This window comes from Coregonus lavaretus, assembly GCF_964263955.1.
Source record: "Coregonus lavaretus genome assembly, chromosome: 7".
NCBI classification, from domain to species: domain Eukaryota; kingdom Metazoa; phylum Chordata; class Actinopteri; order Salmoniformes; family Salmonidae; genus Coregonus; species Coregonus lavaretus.
Window position 1 is genome coordinate 8,863,336 of NC_139994.1, and position 20,206 is coordinate 8,883,541.

The following is a 20,206-nucleotide window of genomic DNA, read 5'->3' on the forward strand; positions in this document are numbered from 1 at the left end:
TGGTCTTTTACCAAATAGGGCTATCTTCTGTATACCTTGTCACAACATAACTGATTGGCTCAAACGCATTAAGAAGGAAAGAAATCCCACAAATTAACTTTTAAGAAGATACACCTGTGAATTGAAATGCATTCCAGGTGACTACCTCATTACGCTGGTTGAGAGAATGCCAATAGCATGCAAAGCTGTAATCAAGGAAAAGGGTGGCTTTTTGAATAATCTCAAATATAAAATATATTTTGATTTGTTTAACACTTTTTTGGTTACTACATGATTCCATGTGTTATTTCATAGTTTTGATGTAGAAAATAGTAAAAAGAAAAGAAAAACCCTGGAATGAGTAGGTGTCCAAACTTTTGACTGGTACTAAACTCAGCAAAAAATGAAACTTGCCTTTTTCAGGACCCTATCTTTCAAAGATAATTCGTAAAAATCCAAATAACTTCACACTGTTTCCCATGCTTGTTCAATGAACCATAAACAATTAATGAACATGCAACTGTGGAACGGTCGTTAAGACACTAACAGCTTACAGACGGTAGGCAATTAAGGTCACAGTTATGAAAACTTAGGACACTAAAGAGGCCTTTCTACTGACTCTGAAAAACACCAAAAGAAAGATGCTCAGGGTCCCTGCTCATCTGTGTGAACGTGCCTTAGGCATGCTGCAAGGAGGCATGCGGACTGCAGATGTGGCCAATAAATTGCAAAGTCCGTACTGTGAGACGCCTAAGACAGTGCTACAGGGAGACAGGACGGACAGCTGATCGTCCTCGCAGTGGCAGACCACGTGTAACATCACTGGCACAGGATGCGTTCATCCGAACATCACACCTGCGGGACATGTAGAGGATGGCAACAACAACTGTCCGAGTTACATCAGGAACGCACAATCCCTCCATCAGTGCTCAGACTGTCCGCAATAGGCTGAGAGAGGCTGGACTGAGGGCTTGTAGGCCTGTTGTAAGGCAGGTCCTCACCAGACATCACCTGCAACAACGTCGCCTATGGGCACAAACCCACCGTCGCTGGACCAGACAGGACTGGCAAAAAGTGCTCTTCACTGACGAGTCGCGGTTTTGTCTCACCAGGGGTGATGGTCAGATTCGCGTTTATCGTCGAAGGAATGAGCGTTACACCGAGGCCTGTACTCTGGAGCGGGATCGATTTTGAGGTGGAGGGTCCGTCATGGTCTGGGGTGGTGTGTCACAGCATCATCGGACTGAGCTTGTCGTCATTGCAGGCAATCTCAACGCTGTGCGTTACAGGGAAGACATCCCCCTCCCTCATGTGGTACCCTTCCTGCAGGCTCATCCTGACATTACCCTCCAGCATGACAATGCCACCAGCCATACTGCTCGTTCTGTGTGTGATTTCCTGCAAGACAGGAATGTCAGTGTTCTGCCATGGCCAGCGAAGAGACCGGATCTCAATCCCATTGAGCACGTCTGGGACATGTTTGATCGGAGGATGAGGGCTAGGGCCATTCCCCCCAGAAATGTCTGGGAACTTGCAGGTGCCTTGGTGGAAGAGTGGGGTAACATCTCACAGCAAGAACTGGAAAATCTGGTGCAGTCCATGAGGAAGAGATGCACTGCAGTACTTAATGCAGCTGGTGGCCACACCAGATACTGACTGTTACTTTTGATTTTGACCCCCCCCTTTGTTCAGGGACACATTATTCCATTTCTGTTAGTCACATGTCGGTGGAACTTGTTCAGTTTATGTCTCAGTTGTTGAATCTTGTTATGTTCATACAAATATTTACACATGTTAAGTTTGCTGAAAATAAACGCAGTTGACAGTGAGAGGACGTTTCTTTTTTTGCTGAGATATATATATATATATATATATATATATATGGTCCTAACATATATACAGTGGGGAAAAAAAGTATTTAGTCAGCCACCAATTGTGCAAGTTCTCCCACTTAAAAAGATGAGAGAGGCCTGTAATTTTCATCATAGGTACACGTCAACTATGACAGACAAAATGAGAAAAAAAATTCCAGAAAATCACATTGTAGGATTTTTTATGAATTTATTTGCAAATTATGGTGGAAAATAAGTATTTGGTCAATAACAAAAGTTTCTCAATACTTTGTTATATACCCTTTGTTGGCAATGACACAGGTCAAACGTTTTTTGTAAGTCTTCACAAGGTTTTCACACACTGTTGCTGGTATTTTGGCCCATTCCTCCATGCAGATCTCCTCTAGAGCAGTGATGTTTTGGGGCTGTCGCTGGGCAACACGGACTTTCAACTCCCTCCAAAGATTTTCTATGGGGTTGAGATCTGGAGACTGGCTAGGCCACTCCAGGACCTTGAAATGCTTCTTACGAAGCCACTCCTTCGTTGCCTGGGCGGTGTGTTTGGGATCATTAACATGCAGAAAGACCCAGCCACATTTAATCTTCAATGCCCTTGCTGATGGAAGGAGGTTTTCACTCAAAATCTCACGATACATGGCCCCATTCATTCTTTCCTTTACACAGATCAGTCGTCCTGGTCCTTTGCAGAAAAACAGCCCCAAAGCATGATGTTTCCACCCCCATGCTTCACAGTAGGTACGGTGTTCTTTGGATGCAACTCAGCATTCTTTGTCCTCCAAACACGACGAGTTGAGTTTTTACCAAAAAGTTATATTTTGGTTTCATCTGACATTCTCCCAATCCTCTTCTGGATCATCCAAATGCACTCTAGCAAACTTCAGACGGGCCTGGACATGTACTGGCTTAAGCAGGGGGACACGTCTGGCACTGCAGGATTTGAGTCCCTGGCGGCGTAGTGTGTTACTGATGGTAGGCTTTGTTACTTTGGTCCCAGCTCTCTGCAGGTCATTCACTAGGTCCCCCTGTGTGGTTCTGGGATTTTTGCTCACCGTTCTTGTGATCATTTTGACCCCACGGGGTGAGATCTTGCGTGGAGCCCCAGATCGAGGGAGATTATCAGTGGTCTTGTATATCTTCCATTTCCTAATAATTGCTCCCACAGTTGATTTCTTCAAACCAAGCTGCTTACCTATTGCAGATTCAGTCTTCCCAGCCTGGTGCAGGTCTACAATTTTGTTTCTGGTGTCCTTTGACAGCTCTTTGGTCTTGGCCATAGTGGAGTTTGGAGTGTGACTGTTTGAGGTTGTGGACAGGTGTCTTTTATACTGATAACAAGTTCAAACAGGTGCCATTAATACAGGTAACGAGTGGAGGACAGAGGAGACTCTTAAAGAAGAAGTTACAGGTCTGTGAGAGCCAGAAATCTTGCTTGTTTGTAGGTGACCAAATACTTATTTTCCACCATAATTTGCAAATAAATTCATTAAAAATCCTACAATGTGATTTTCTGGAATTTGTTTTCTCAATTTGTCTGTCATAGTTGACATGTACCTATGATGAAAATTACAGGCCTCTCTCATCTTTTTAAGTGGGAGAACTTGCACAATTGGTGGCTGACTAAATACTTTTTTCCCCCACTGTATATATATTTGGTCCTAACTCAGCCCCTTCGGAGTGTGGGGCCTTTCCTTTCTCTATCACATACCCCTCTGTCATTGGCCTGTCCTGGCTATGAAAGCAGCTCCAGTGTGAACGGGTAGCGTCATTCACCAGAAATAAACCCCTGGCGCAGGCATGGCCTTCACACCCAAAACCTGCAGTATTCCTGGACTGGTTAGCTAGAATAACATTACATAAACACAGATTATCAGCGATTATGGGGTGTCAACACCCAGACGGATCATATTATACTGCTGGACCACAATGCAATGGGGCCCGGGACGTTGATTGTCTGGTCTATCCCAGGGTTCATATTCGAGAGACTCAAATGTGGTATGCATGTATTTCTGTGTTATGTATAGTGCAGAAATACATGCATACCGATTGCTCAGTTTGGCCAGGCGGCCAGCTCTAGGAAGAGTCTTGGTGGTTCCAAACTTCTTCCATTTAAGAATGATGGAGGCCACTATGTTCTTGAGGACCTTCAAAGCAGCAGACATTCTTTGGTACACTTCCCAAGATCTGTGCCGACACAATCCAGTCTTGGAGCTATACGGACAGTTCCTTCGACCTCATGGCTTGGTTTTTGCTCTGACATGCACTGTCAACTGTGGGACCTTATATAGACAGGTTTGTGCCTTTCCAAATCACCTCCAATCAAGTTGTAGAAAACATCTCAAGGATGATCAATGAAAACAGGATGCACCTGAGCTCAATTTGAGTCTCATAGCAAAGGGTCTGAATACTTACGTAAATAGGGTATTATTTTTTATAAACTTGCAAACATTTCTAAAAACCTGTTTTCGCTTTGTCATTATTATAATTTGAGGAGCTGATACTGATATTGCTGCTTTAAACATTTGTATGATAAAGAAGAAGAACAACAGGATAGTTATTCAGTCAGGCTAAATAAAGCAGCAGCCTTGACCCATGTCCTAGAAGAGATGAGGTGAACATAATACCCCCTCACACACACACGCACACGACTTGACACACAGTCTTACATGATTCGACACACTTCATGCACGCACACACAAACGCACAACTTGACACACAGGTTTACATGATTCAACATGCACACACGGCATGGCCGGGCCTGGGTGAAAGTGAGCCCTGAGCTCTGTGGTGAGGCATAGATTAATCTGTCATTATTGGGGGGGGGGGGGGGAAACCAAACCCCTACTGGCCTTTCCTGGGACAGACATCTTGTTCCCATGGGGACCAATTCTGCCCTGAAAGGGAAAATTAATACAGCATCTCCCCATCGCCTCATCATCCCCTTCAGAATCCCCCTCCCACTGGAGGACAGAACACTGCTCCCTCTATCTGTATATCTTGCTCTCTCTCTGTGTTTCTCTACCTATCTCTTTCTCTCCATCTACGACAATTTCTAACTCTCCTCTCTCCCGCGATCTCACTTTCTCCCTGAAATTCCTCATCTTTCCTTCACTCTATTTTCATTCCAATGTCATCCTCTACATCAATCCCTCTCTTCCGTCCTCCCATCACCAATACTTACCTGTCTTTCTCTGTTTCCATTCTAGGCGCACTTCTCTCTCAACACATTATTCTCTCTCTGCATCTGTCCCCTCCCTCCCAGTCACACTTCCGTGCTAGCTGGTTGTGCTGGCCGCGCCGACAAGGGGCTTTGACAGTTGCTGCAGATATCTGACAGGCCATCGAAAGAGACGTCAAGCACATGACAGAGACCCACTGCTGGACAAACACATGCCAGATGCAGGCAGGGAGAGGGGGACAAGGGGGAAGCGGGGTAGAGGAGAGGGAGGGAGAAAGGGAGAAACATTTTCAGAGAGAGGAAGTGATACACTACGAGAGAGAGAGAGAGAGGGACGGGAGAGTGAGAGAGACAGTTCTAAAGCTGAAGTTAAGCCCACAGAACCCTTCCTAGTCCCCTATAATAACACCCCCTCGATTCAGTCCCCTAGAAAAACACCTGAGTCAGTCCCCTAGAATAACACCCCCTCGAGTCAGTCCCCTAGAATAACACCCCCTCGATTCAGTCCCCTAGAATAACACCCCCTCGATTCAGTCCCCTAGAATAACACCCCCTCGATTCAGATCAGAGGAACACAAACCAGACCTGATCCAATCCAGTTACTCTCACCCTAATCTCATTAGCCACTCAATTACATAATTAGTGTTTCCTTCACACAAGTGGTATGTAAAAAAATAACAAGCTGTGCTTGTTCAAAGGGGTAGTGTGCAGAGCTGCTGCCGTCTCCCAGGCTACGTCCCACATGGCACTCTATTCCCTATGTCCCCAGAGGGCTCTGGTTAAAAGTAGTACACTACAGGGAATAAGGTGCCATTTGGGACACACTCCCTGTCCCAGGCCTTCACAGCAGGGTATAATGAGGCATAATGTGGGGGAGGGGGAAGAGAGAGAGAGAGAGAGGGGTTTAGAGAGAGAGGGAGGGGTTTAGAGAGGAGGAGAGGGGGGTTTAGAGATGGGGATAGAGGGAGACGGGTTTAGAGAAGGGAGAGAGAGAGAGTTTTAGAGAGAGACAGAGAAATTAACCACAGTGACAAATGGTTTGATGAAGAATGCAAAAACCTAAGAAAGAAATTGAGAAACCTATCCAACCAAAAACGCCATCACTATGGTGAATCACTAAAACAATACAAAATAATGGTGTTCTAAAAAATGTCCAGTTGCCAGGACCACAAACACAAATTATATCTAGACACTGTTGCCCTAGAGCACACAAAAAAACTATACATACCTCGGCCTAAACATCAGCGCCAAAGGTAACTTCCACAAAGCTGTGAACGATCTGAGAGACAAGGCAAGAAGGGCCGTCTGTGCTATCAAAAGGAACATAAAATTTGACATACCAATTAGGATCTGGCTATAAATACTTGAATCAGTTATAGAACCCAATGCACTTTATGGTTGTGAGGTCTGGGGTCCGCTCACCAACCAAGAAATCACAAAATGGGACAACCACCAAATTGAGCAGAATTAGGCCGATACCCGCTAATTATCAAAATCCAGAAAAGAGCCGTTAAATTCTACAACCACCTAAAAGGAAGCGATTCCCAAACCTTCCATAACAAAGCCATCACCTACAGAGAGATGAACCTGGAGAAGAATCCCCTAAGCAAGCTGGTCCTGGGGCTATGTTCACAAACACAAACAGACCCCACAGAGCCCCAGGACAGCAACACAATTAGACCCAACCAAATCATGAGAAAACTCAAAGTTAATTACTTGACACATTGGAAAGAATTAACAAAAAAACAGAGCAAACTAGAATGCTACAGTTGAAGTCGGAAGTTTACATACACTTAGGTTGGAGTCATTAAAACTCGTTTTCAACCACTCCACAAATTTCTTGTTAACAAACTATAGTTTTGGCAAGTCGGTTAGGACATCTACTTTGTGCATGACACAAGTAATATTTCCAACAATTGTTTACAGACAGATTATTTCACTTCTAATTCACTGTATCACAATTCCAGTGGGTCAGAAGTTTACATACACTAAGTTGACTGTGCCTTTAAACAGCTTGGAAAATTCCAGAAAATGTGTCATGGCTTTAGAAGCTTCTGATAGGCTAAGTGACATAATTTGAGTCAATTGGAGGTGTACCTGTGGATGTATTTCAAGGCCTACCTTCAAACTCAGTGCCTCTTTGCTTGACATCATGGGAAAATCAAAAGAAATCAGCCAAGACCTCAGAAAAAAGAATTGTAGACCTCCACAAGTCTGGTTCATTTTTTTTTTTTTTTTTTTTTAGTCATTTAGCAGACGCTCTTATCCAGAGCGACTTACATGAGCAATTAGGGTTACATGCCTTGCTCAAGGGCACATTGACAGATTTTTCACCTAGTCGGCTCGGGGATTAGAACCAGCGACCTTTCGGTTACTGGCACAACGCTCTTAACCACTAAGCTACCTGCCGCCGTTCATCCTTGGGAGCAATTTCCAAACGCCTGAAGGTACCACGTTCATCTAGACAAACAATAGTACGCAAGTATCAACACCATGGGACCATGCAGCCGTCATACCGCTCAGGAAGGAGACACGTTCTGTCTCCTAGAGATGAATGTACTTTGGTGCAAAAAGTGCAAATCAATCCCAGAACAACAGCAAAGGACCTTGTGAAGACGCTGGAGGAAACAGGTACAAAAGTATCTATATCCACAGTAAAACGAGTCCTATATCGACATAACCTGAAAGGCTGCTCAGCAAGGAAGAAGCCACTGCTCCAAAACCGCCATAAAAAAGCCAGACTACGGTTTGCAACTGCACATGGGGACAAAGATCGCTTGTCTGATGAAACAAAAATAGAACTGTTTGGCCATAACGACCATCGTTATGTTTGGAGGAAAAAGGGGGGTGCTTGCAAGCCGAAGAACACCATCCCAACTGTGAAGCACGGGGGTGGCAGCATCATGCTGTGGGGGTGCTATGCTGCAGGAGGGACTGGTGCACTTCACAAAATAGATGGCATCATGAGGAAGGAAAATTCTGTGGATATATTGAAGCAACATCTCAAGACATCAGTCAGGAAGTTAAAGCTTGGTCGCAAATGGGTCTTCCAAATGGACAATGACCCCAAGCATACTTCCAAAGTTGTGTCAAAATGGCTTAAGGACAATAAAGTCAAGGTATTGGAGTGGCCATCACAAAGCCCTGACCTCAATCCTATAGAAAATGTGTGGGCAGAACTGAAAAGGTGTGCGCGAGCAAGGAGGCCTACAAACCTGACTCAGTTACACAAGCTCTGTCAGGAGGAATGGGCCAGAATTCACCCAATTTATTGTGGGAAGCTTGTGGAAGGCTACTCGAAACGTTTGACCCAAGTTAAACAATTTAAAGGCAATGCTACCAAATACTAATTGAGTGTATGTAAACTTCTGACCCACTGGGAATGTGATGAAAGAAATAAAAGCTGAAATAAATAATTCTCTAATATTATTCTAACATTTCACATTCTTAAAATAAAGTGGTGATCCTAACTGACCTAAGACAGGGAATTTTTACTAGGATCAAATGTCAGGAATTGTGAAAAACTGAGATTAAATGTATTTGGCTATGTGCACACTGCCCACAAAATGAGGTGGAAACTGAGCTGCACTTCCTGACTTCCTGCCAAATGTATGACCATATTAGAGACACAATTCGAAAACAAATCCAATTTGGATAAACTCCCATATCTATTGGGTGAAATACCACAGTGTGCAATCACAGCAGCAATATTTGTGACCTGTTGCCACAAGAAAAGGGCAACCAGTGAAGAACAAACACCATTGTAAATACAAACCATTTTTATGTTTATTCATTTTCCCATTTGTACTTGAACTATTTGCACATCATTACAACACTTCATATAGACATAATGACACTTGAAATGTCTATTCTTTTGGAACTTTTGTGAGTGTAATGTTTACTGTTAATATTTTTATTGTTTATTTCACTTTTGTTTATTATCTATTTCACTTGCTTTGGCAATGTAAACATACATTTCCCATGCCAATAAAGCCCCTTAAATTGAAATTGAATAGAGAGAGAGGGGGTTTAGAAGGGGAGGGGGCGAGAGGGTTTTAGAGAGAGGGGGGTTTAGAGAGAGGGGGGGGGGGGGGGGGGGCTTTGTTGTCGTCACACCATTTACCTTCTAAGAACTCTGCCAGTTTCAGGTACTTCAACCCAGCCTTCTCTAAACACCTCTACCATCCTGAACCATACTAAACTTTCTGGCCTCCCTCTCAGTCCTTACTCAATTCACCTCTCTGACAGACGCATAGAGTAAGACGAGAATGGCCATCGAGGGAAAAAAACAAGGAAATCAAGACAGTGTCGGGGACAGAGAGAGAAAGTCAATTAAACAAGTCGATTGAGCGAATGAGAGATGATATTCCCACATAAGAGAATGGACGATGGAGGGAAAAAATACATCCATAGAGAATCCTTAATGGAGCAAAATTTACACTGCCGACTGAGGTGAGTTGATAAAAGCAGAGTAATGAACAACAAGCAGCTAATCTGCAGTCAGGAACAAGTTAAAGCACTCAAAGTGCTGTGTGGCGTTTCTCCCTTCAACCGCTTTATGGGCTACCTCCCAAAATGGCACACCATTCCCTTTGTGCACTACTTTAGACCATGGTCCATAGGGCTCTGGTCAAAAGTAGTGCACTATGTAGGGATTAGGGTGCCATTTGGGATGCAGCCTCCTTACTCATCAATAAAAACATGAATATGCTGCCTGACGGGCGGCAAGCAAACGTTGAAACCAAAAAAGCTCATTGCCGACACTATTTAGTCGCATTAATAATCAAAAACAGCCACAGATGTCACGCTGTGACTTTTGGAAGGGGAGATTGTGGTTTTTGTGCCGTGTGGTTACGAAATGGGTTAGGGTTCGTTGTTGTTAGCAAACTGCTGCTCACACGCACGTGACTCATTGGACAGGTAGGTAGTCAGAGACTCAGACCGACCAACCGACCCAGACCAAGCCAAGACAGGTGGGGAGATGGAGGGGGAGAAAGCCCCAAGATCAGCATGGTTGTGTGGGATAAGAGCACTTGGCTTACATGCATTTACAGTGCTTGAAGTGGACTGATAGGTGCCGCTTTTTATTTTGGATGCTGGTACTGTTTATATTTAGGTGCCAGAACGCAAGAAAATGTGAGGTGCCGGTACTCAGTACTGGTCTGTTCAGACCCAAGTCAAGCACAACTTATTTATAGATTACAAGTGGGCAGGCCACCTCTTTTGGTGCCCAGGCCTACAGGCTTAAGTCAATTCACAACTGTAATTCAGACACTATGTTGACTTTCACATGTATCCAAACTTGCGAGCAGATATCGTGAACATTTTGGTCAAAGACTCTTTGTAGTATAAGTCATGGTAGGCTATTGAGAAGTGACAGACAGAGGCCTTGTACTCATCATCAGGTCCTGTTCATAGTCAAGAGTTAATGGATGAGGCAGTGCTATCATGGAGAGATTGAAGACCTATCTCACACACACACACAGAAAGACAGACAGACAACGAGACAGAGAGCGAGAGAGCGTGAGAGACAGAGAAAGAGTGAGAGAAGGTCCATATTCCCATTGGACTCATGATCGCTGTGTAATTTCTTTAAAAAGCACAAACAATGCATTATTAAAAGGCAGCACAGCAAGCGCTAAAGCAGTCCCTTACACACGCAATTCCTCTGTCTGTCTGTGCTTCTGTGGCAATTCACAAAATACTTGATGACTAGATGTGTATGGCAATAGTCATTTTCTGTTTGGTTAATTTGAGAGAACATTTGTACAAATCAACAGAAGTTAAATAGCTACGTTGGAGATACAGCGCACTAACATGAGGCAAGAAGTTGAACAGCCCAAAGTAAGAGCACAGTTTGCCTTGTCCTGAGCTGGTTTATGTCATTGGTTACCTCATAAAACCTGTTGTCTGTCTCCCTGACCAACGGTAGCATCTCAATTAGCCTCCACTCACCATCTCTGGGCCTGTATTCATAACTCACCATCTCTGGGCCTGTATTCATAAAGAGTCTCAGAGAAGAATGGCTGATCAAGGATCAGTTTTGCATTTCAGATAATGAATACAATTATATGGACAGGGGAGACCTGGGCCGGTATCCACAAAGCATCTCAGAGTGCTGATCTAGGACCAAGTCCCAATCTGTCCATATAATCTTATTCATTATGATTTATAAAGCTAAACTGATCCTAGATCAACCCTCCTACTTTGAGAGGCTTTGAGAATACAGGCCCAGGACTCTCAAACCTCTAACTAAGACCTAGACACACAATCATCAACCCCTTTCTGTTGCTCCTGGGCCATATCTACTCTCCCTTCTGTTTCTTTAGCACAAAGACATCAATAATAGATCACTGGTGTATTTTCACCCTCCCTCTATAGAATCAATCAATCACTCCCTCTGGACAGTTCTCTCTCGCTTGCTTTTCCTGTCCCATCCCACAAGTGTGGGACGGGAACATTGTGCTCATGGATCTATGAGTGACCCCCCCGAGCCCCTAGCTAAATTGGTTAAGACATTGTTGCCTAACAGCTCCGGTCTGGGCTTTGGCCTTGCATTCGCTTGGCACCGGCTGGTACATACAGTACCAGTCAAAAGTTTAGACACACCTACTCATTCAAGGGTTTTTCTTTATTTTTACTATTTTCTACATTGTAGAATAATAGTGAAGACATCAAAACTATGAAACAACACATATGGAATCATGTAGTAACCAAATAAGTATTAAACAAATCAAAATATATTTATATTTGAGATTCTTCAAATAGCCACCCTTCGCCTTGATGACAGCTTTGCACACTCCTGGCATTCTCTCAACCAGTTTCATGAGGTAGTCACCTGGAATGCATTTCAATTCACAGGTGTGCCTTGTTAAAAGTTAATTTGTGGAATTTCTATTCTTCTTAATGCGTTTGAGCCAATCAGTTGTGTTGTGACAAGGTAGGGGGGTTATACAGAAGATAGCCCTATTTGGTAAAAGACCAAGTCCATATTATGGCAAGATCAGCTCAAATAAGCAAATAGAAATGACGGTCCATCATTACTTTAAGACATGAAGGTCAGTCAATACGGAAAATGTAAAGAACTTTGAAAATTTCTTCAAGTGCAGTGGCAAAAAACCATCAAGCGCTATGATGAAACTGGCTCTCATGAGGACCGCCACAGGAATGGAAGACCCAGAGTTACCTCTGCTGCAGAGGATAAGTTCATTAGAGTTACCAGCCTCAGAAATTGCAGCCCAAATAAATGCTTCACAGAGTTCAAGTAACAGACACATCTCAACATCAACTGTTCAGAGGAGACTGCGTGAATCAGGCCTTCATGGTCGAATTGCTGCAAAGAAACCACTACTAAAGGACACCAATAATAGGAAGAGACTTGCTTGGGCCAAGAAACACGAGCAATGGACATTAGACCGGTGGAAATGTGTCTTTTGGTCTGGAGTCCAAATTGGAGATTTTTGGTTCCAACCGCCGTGTCTTTGTGAGATGCGGTGTGGGTGAACGGATGATCTCCGCATGTGTAGTTCCCACCGTAAAGCATGGAGGAGGAGGTGGTGTTATGGTGTGGGGTTGCTTTGCTGGTGACACTGTCTGTGATTTATTTAGAATTCAAGGCACACTTAACCAGCATGGCTACCACAGGATTCTGCAGCGTACGCCATCACATCTGGTTTGCGCTTAGTGGGACTATCAGTTTTTCAACAGGACAATAACCCAACACACCTCCAGGCTGTGTAAGGGCTATTTGACCAAGAAGGAGCATGATGGAGTGCTGCATCAGATGAACTGGCCTCCACAATCACCTGACCTCAACCCAATTGAGATGGTTTGGGATGAGTTGGACCGCAGAGTGAAGGAAAAGCAGCCAACAAGTGCTCAGCATATGTGGGAACTCCTTCAAGACTGTTGGAAAAGCATTCCAGGTGAAGCTGGTTGAGAGAATGCCCAGCGTTTGCAAAGCTGTGATCAAGTCAAAGGGTGGCTACTTTGAAGAATCTCAAATATAAAATATATTTTGATTTGTTTAATACTTTTTTGGTTACTACATGATTCGATATGTGTTATTTAGTAGTTTTGATTTCTTCACTATTATTCTACAATGTAGAAAATAGTAAAAATAAAGAAAAACCCTTGAATGAGTAGGTGTGTCCAAACTTTTGACTGGTAAAGTACAGTCCGACCGCCAAAGACAGTCGCCGGCTTTTAGACTGTGTCTACGTCCCAAATGGCACCCTATTCCCTATGTAGTGCACTACTTTTTGGACCAGAGCCCTATAGGTCAGCCAAAAGTTGTGCACTATATAGGGAATAGGCTGTCATTTGGGATGCGAACAGAAGCCCCTGACCCTGAGGGACCCCTGTAGGGAGAGGAAGAGGCCATGTGATCATCTATATGTGGCATGGGTGGCAGGTGGGAATGGGGTCACAGGTCAGATAGAAGATCACTGGATGAATCTGATCCAGCTGAATGCCAGGTATCTGACGGGTTGACACCACACACGCGCGCAGTTTATCAAGGTCCTTATTCTCCTAACCCACATCACACTCTCTCTCTTTTACAAACCGACATGATGTCCTAGGTTTGATGAAGGAAGTTGGCTGAAGGGAGACAGAGGTTTCAGGCTTTTAAGTAAGTGGTGCTCCCGTTTTAAAATGTGGTACTTAACTTTTAACGGTCTCCGTGACATTTGAACAGAAGTTCGTCGGGCGTATGAATTCACTGTGTGTCTTAGCAACGGTTCAGGTTGGTGAGCACAGGAATTCCTAGGACCAGGTTGTCGGGAAGAGCAGCAGGCGTCCCAAATGGCATCCTATATTCCCTATATAGTGCACTACTTTTGACCACAGGCCAAAAGTAGGGCACTATATAGGGAATAGGGTGCCATTTTGGACGCAGATTCATTGTCGGTTTTAACGACCCTCCGTATTCTCACAGGTTCTCATAGGACACATAGCTTTCAGTTCAGCCTCCTCTTCAGTTCTCACCCCGAGCCCTGCCAGCTCTCTAGTCAAAACATCACCAGTCTGGAGCAAGTGTGTGAAACCAGAGGAACCCTGTGAATGGTGCTGTCTCTGTATCTCTGGTTCAGCTGCTGCAGCGGAAGCTTGAGAGAGGGACTGAAGGGGGTTTCCAAGGAAGAGGTTTTGGGTAGAAGTTGCACATAGGCACAGATCTACGATCAATTTACCCTCCCTCAAATGCTAGCGTTTGAGAGAAGGCAGGGCTGAAGTGGGCGCCTGAGGAGACTGACATTATAGTCGAGGGCTACTTCACTTCCTTTCCTATACATGTAACCCTCCCAAGAGGGACTCTCTCTCTAGAAATGACACATCTGCACCAGCTGCCTTCCCATCGTCACAGCCCAGGACTAATTAAACTATGTAGGGATATTAGCACTCGATGCACACAGCACTGTATGGCTCGATTCAATTCTGATAATTTTATTTGTATTTATTTAACCCTCATCTTACCAGGTAAGTTGACTGAGAACACATTCTCATTTACAGCAACGACCTGGGGAATAGTTACAGGGGAGAGGATGGGGGGGGATGAATGAGCCAATTGGAAGCTGGGGATGATTAAGTGGCCATGATGGTATGAGGGGCCAGATTTGGAATTTAGCCAGGACACCGGGGTTAACACCCCTACTCTTACTATAAGTACTATGGGGAGAGAGTCAGAACCGTTTAACGTCCCATCCGAAACACAGGACCCTGTTCCCAATCACTGCCCTGGGGCATTGGGATCTTTTATTTTAGACCAGAGGAAAGAGTGCCTCCTACTGGCCCTCCAACACCACTTCCAGCAGCATCTGGTCTCCCATCCAGGGACAGACCAGGACCAACCCTGCTTAGCTTCAGAGGTAAGCCAGCAGTGGGATGCAGGGTGGTGGCTCCCTGGTACAGCACCGTTCTGTCGTTATTCTCATGCTACATGACTATTCTAATTAATCACACACAAATGCATAGCTCAGGGTATAATAACATGGAAAACAGTCCATAAGAACAGTCCGTGAGAGACTCGGAGGGCCTGGCATCTGAAACATGAGCTCATCACCTCTTACCGCCTGTCTGCCCACTGCTCTGAAATAACAACAATAGAACTGCCAACATACTCTCTCTCTCAGCTGTGAGATAGGCTCCACTAATATCAGAGGAATAGCACCAGTACTGACTGAGTACCAGTGAGGAATGATCTTTAAAATGGGGGAGAGACAGGGTTGTGATGGTTCACACAGCAAGCACTGTGTGTGTGTGTGTGTGTGTGTGTGTGTGTGTGTGTGTGTGTGTGTGTGTGACAGAGAGAGAGAGCGAGGGACAGCGGAGAACAACAAGAGGAGTGCCTGCACGGAGGTGTGTATGTACTGCTGTGTGTGTGTGTGTGTGTGTTTGTATACAGTAGCATAAGGAAAGAGCAGTGCATTAGAAGAAGTATATTTGGCCCTCCCTGGGTTTCCCCTCTGGTGTAAACACAGGGTGACACTGGCAGAGACAGCTGGGCTTGTCTAAACAACCCCAGGGTAAGACACTGAGGAGGGCACACAATCCTTCCCCTTAATCAGAGTTCTGTCCGACGGGCCAGTGACTCCTGTCAGAGAGAGCCTTATACATCATAGATACATAGAGTTCTAACTAACACACACTAGAGCAAGGCAGGGTGACAACCCCTGGCTGTCTGACTGGAGGATGAGGACTGGGGTTTAAGGAGGGGGTTTCTCTGTCCTCACGGACTCCTGACACCGTCTTGTAGCGCAGTGTTTCCCAACTCCAGTCCTCCAGTACACCCAACAGCCCAACTCCAGTCCTCCAAGTCCCCTAACAGCACACATTTTTGTTGTAGCCCCAGACAAACTCACCTGATTCAACTCACTGAGGGCTTGATGATTAGCTGGCAAGCTGAATCAGGTGTGCTTGTCCAGGGCTACAACAAAGATGTGTACCATTGGGGGTACGGGAGGACTGGGGTTGTTGTAGCGTGACTAGCGTCCCATCCTTGTTACCGGTTGAAAAAACAGATTTTGGTGTTTTCTGTGAGTTGTGCTGCCCCCATCACACCAAACTCCAAACCCTTACACAGTGCATTAGAGGTATAAAAGGAAAGCTGAAATCTTTCAAATCTGTAGTGAGTCTCAATGGAGCTTTGATTCTGGTGGAGTAAAAAGCCCTGATTCTTATGAGTTGCCAAGAGGAGTGTTGTGCCGGGCCCTGTATAGTTCTGATAAGCCCAGAGTTCAGGGCCGGCTCTCTGGTTCTGGATACAAACAGGGTCGTGTTCATTAGCACACACTGTGGAAAAACACTTCAAAACATTGAGCAACGGAAAATGAAAAAAAGCATTTCTTATTGGACAAGTTAAGATGGTACCTTCCTGTGGCACTCGGTTTTGAACCGTTGCCATTTGTTCCGTGCCTAGTGAACACAACCCAGCTGTATGGATTCAGAGTGCTGGGGATGACCTCATCTGTCCCAGTGTTATAGGAGATAAGTTATTGGATTGTATAGGTCCATGTATATATTGTATATATACACACGTCGGGGCATATGTGCAAAGGGAACTCGAAACAATGACGAATCACTTAAAGAGTGGAAAAGATCTTCCCCAAGTCGTAACTCACAGTTAGCATAGTAATATTATGGTTGTCCATAGTAAGCTACACTATTTGCCTTTAAGTTTTTTTGTTTTGTTTTTATGTGTCTATCAGGTGAAATTAAACTGATAGGCGTTTTGGTGATTCCATTCCGTTTTTATGCATTTATTATTTACCTCAACTGTCACTAAAACGCTTCCGTAAACAAAACTTGTTCAAAGGAAATGTTTTCTTTACACAATTGGCCCTACATTGCCTAAACATCAGACTGTTACCATGGTTACCCCATGGACATTCAGTCTGAAAAAGAGTCTCTCAAGCCAGAATGTTGAATACAATTATATTTACACTTACTTAACCGGTTGTCCGCGCTGTTGGTCCTTTTGACGTAGGAAGTGGAGATGAAATATCCACAGGAAAGTGTTGTTTACCCGACTTTTTGCGGAGCAGGTAGGTTCTGTCGCTTGTATTTTCAATCTCCTAACGCATCGCACGTGATGCACAATATGTAAACAATAGTCGAATATAACAGCACCTTCCCTGCAATCAGCTGAAAGTGGGACAATGGTCAGTCTGTGGTTCGGTTAAACTCAGCCATTGTTTACATATTGTGCGAGTGTTTGTCATGTGCGAATTGCTTCAGTATTGAAAATACAAAACCAGAAATACAAACCGATATACAGACCAGCATACTGAAAGTCGGGTTAATTACATTTACCTGTGGATATTTTGTCTCCGATTACGTCCAACATAAGGACAAAATCAGCAGACAGGTAAAGTAAGTTAAAAAAGTTTATTAAACATTTTGACGGCACTGTTGGGGAAAGCTGAGCCTACATGTTAGAGACCAGAGTAAGACTTTCACTTTCAATCATTCTAAAAAAGGGTAGGCCCTCCAATGACCAATCTCACTCACATGACTACTCCTGGACCGAATGCTGTGGTTTTTCTCAAGGGATTCCATTGTGCACTAGCCAGAATCCACCACTAAACAAAAATATTTAGTCAACTGACAGTCAGCAAAAAGTGGTAATTATAATATCTGAGATGGAGTTGTTGACGTACAAAGCAAAATACAGGTATCGAGGATGTTAAGGTAGGCAAGCAGTAGGCCTACAGATTTAGAACAATTTCGGATTATATCCAATTAACCCCGCAGGTTTTGGAGAAATTCAATTAGAAAGCTAAATTCTAACGGTGATTTAATAAAGTTATGACAGGGGACATTGAGTGTGAGGCTCCATGTTGGGGTGATGTATGGCAAACGTGTGAACTAATTGCCAACTAAACTACTCCACTGTCACTGACTCCACCTGATTAATTAGGAATTACTCAAAGGAAAGTGTGGCAGGTGCATTATTCAGGAAGTCATGACAAGATACAATGAATTGTTTCAATGCAAATAAGTTAACTACAATGTAAAAAATTATAATAAGGCAAAGTAAAGATACAAAATTCAGCTATCGAAAGTGTAAGTCAGCTTGCGCACATGAGATGACTAGGCCCTACAACATTGTATTGAAAAACAATAACGCTACTTACATGAACGCATGGTAGATGAATGCCCATCCTCGTGGTCTTTCCAGTACGTTGTACAAGAAGTTCTGAAACTTTCTGTAGCGCTTGCTGGAGGCTGAGGTAGTCACCCGGGGTCCAAGACGCCCGGGCAGCGGGGTACCGAGGAGCCCGGTGCGGTGAGAAGGGTGCACGCGCTCCGGGGTCGATGGTTCGCTCCTCTCCGTATGAACAGCGGTAAGAGCCACAAACTCAACCCGCCTATCGTCGTTAGGTGCGGGGGGAACCAACATTCTAATGCCACCGTTATTTGATGGGCTCCCTAACATGGTTAACCTATACCTATAAAAGTATTAAATGCAACGGAATTCAGTTTCAATCACCTATTTAACAGTGAGTCCATATCTACGTTGGTGATTTATCCAACTGAAATCGAAGTCATGATCAGGTTGACTGCATCGGATAATTACTTGGACTAATGACTAATTACAGAGAGTCCCACAAAATGTCATCCCTCCAATGTCGGGGTGTGGACTCTGAATTTAGTTTGTTAAATAAGTTACCTATAAATCAAGTCACCACCACAAAATACAATTGTCATGGCATTTTGACAAGTGCGGTATGTAAAAACGTAACCTTCGAGAAACATTGTTGAAACTCAAATGCAAAGTTGTCAGCGGGTTAAAGTTATTACGCGATAATTCCAAGGACCGTTAAACCTTGAACGCGAGGTGCCACAGAATGATGATTACAAGATCATTTGGCAGCGGGCCGGGGGAACTGTAACTTTATAACCTATCTTATTGCTAATTTGTATAGTCGTCCTCACATGAGCTTCTTGCTCGAAATTAGCCTATGTATAAAACATTTAAAGCCCGCAATTTAAAGCATCAAACGTTTAAAGCGGACAAGCGTATTTATTAAAGACCTACGGTTAAATTGGGTAAATAACTATCGATTCAACATTACCGCTCTGCTCTTTTCTTAAGTTTTCTTTAGCTATTAATATTATCTTAAATCGCATATGAGGTTCGCGGCTGCACAACATGTCCACTGAACTGACACTCACTCCAGCCTCTTTTCCTGTGTGTCTCGCTGGTCGAGCGCGCTCGTGGTGAGGAGCGGCGAAGTCCGTCCGTGGGATTTCTAAAATCAGAGTCAACTCTACTCTAAACTTCTATTATTCCAGCGAGGACTCCCGTGTCACACGCAGCTGACTTGTCAGGTGGTCCAGAGAGAAACTAGAGGGACAGGTCCGTTGCGCTACCGACGACTTCGCACGCACAAACCAAAAGTATCAGGCTATCTTGAACACACGGGTTGTATGGGATGGACGCTGAGAGAGAGAGATTGCGCACAGTGATATTGGGGTGTGTGTAATGTTAGCTGAGTAGCATGAGACAGGTCTATTATCTTTGAGCTAAGCGTTAATATTTTTGATGAGGCTGACAACTTTTCATTTTAGAAATAAAGATGCAAACATCACATTTATAGGGTATGTTAGTATTTGGAGTTAGATTTTTATTGTATTTTTATTGGCCACCACATTGATTGACTTGGTTGTCACGCCTTTCAGTTATCAGTGGTGACCAAATCAATTGTTTAAACTGTCTTCTGTCATGAGGCAAGGGCATTGTAGGCCTACAGAGGGAGCCTCAATGAAAATGTCATTTTATTTAACTAGGCAAGTCAGTTAAGAACTAATTCTTATTTACAATGACGGCCTACACCGGCCAAACCCGGACGATGCTGGGCCAATTGTGCGCCGCCCTATGGGACTCCCAATCACGGCCGGTTGTGATACAGCCTGGAATCGAACCAGGGGGTCTGTAGTGACGCTTCAAACACTGATATGCAGTGCCTTAGACCGCTGCGCCCATGTAGCCTATGTGTTTATGGTCAGTGCTATCAGGGTCCTTTGGACCTCCCACCCCTAACCTTAACCAAATCCTTACCTAACCATTTTAAATGTCAACTTCAATGGGGGGGTAGGGACATCCCAAGGATCCCTCAGCATGAACTCTTTACATTGCTTCAGAACGCACACAACAGCCTTTACAAACATAGGGCTCTGATCAAAAGTAGTGCACTGA

The 20,206-nt window shown here is 44.2% G+C and overlaps 1 protein-coding gene across 1 annotated transcript in view; it reads right to left on the reverse strand.

Moving 5' to 3' along the window:
• The window catches only part of LOC311132752 (potassium voltage-gated channel subfamily KQT member 4-like), a gene marked incomplete at both ends in the record, with an annotated part of 99,125 nt that extends 80,683 nt beyond the window's left edge, over positions 1-18,442 (reverse strand). The window contains one exon of the mRNA XM_084166048.1: positions 18,141-18,442. Coding sequence (XP_084022174.1) covers positions 18,141-18,442 — 302 coding nt within the window. The remainder of the gene's footprint in view (positions 1-18,140) is intronic.
• Positions 18,443-20,206: the final 1,764 nt, after the last annotated feature.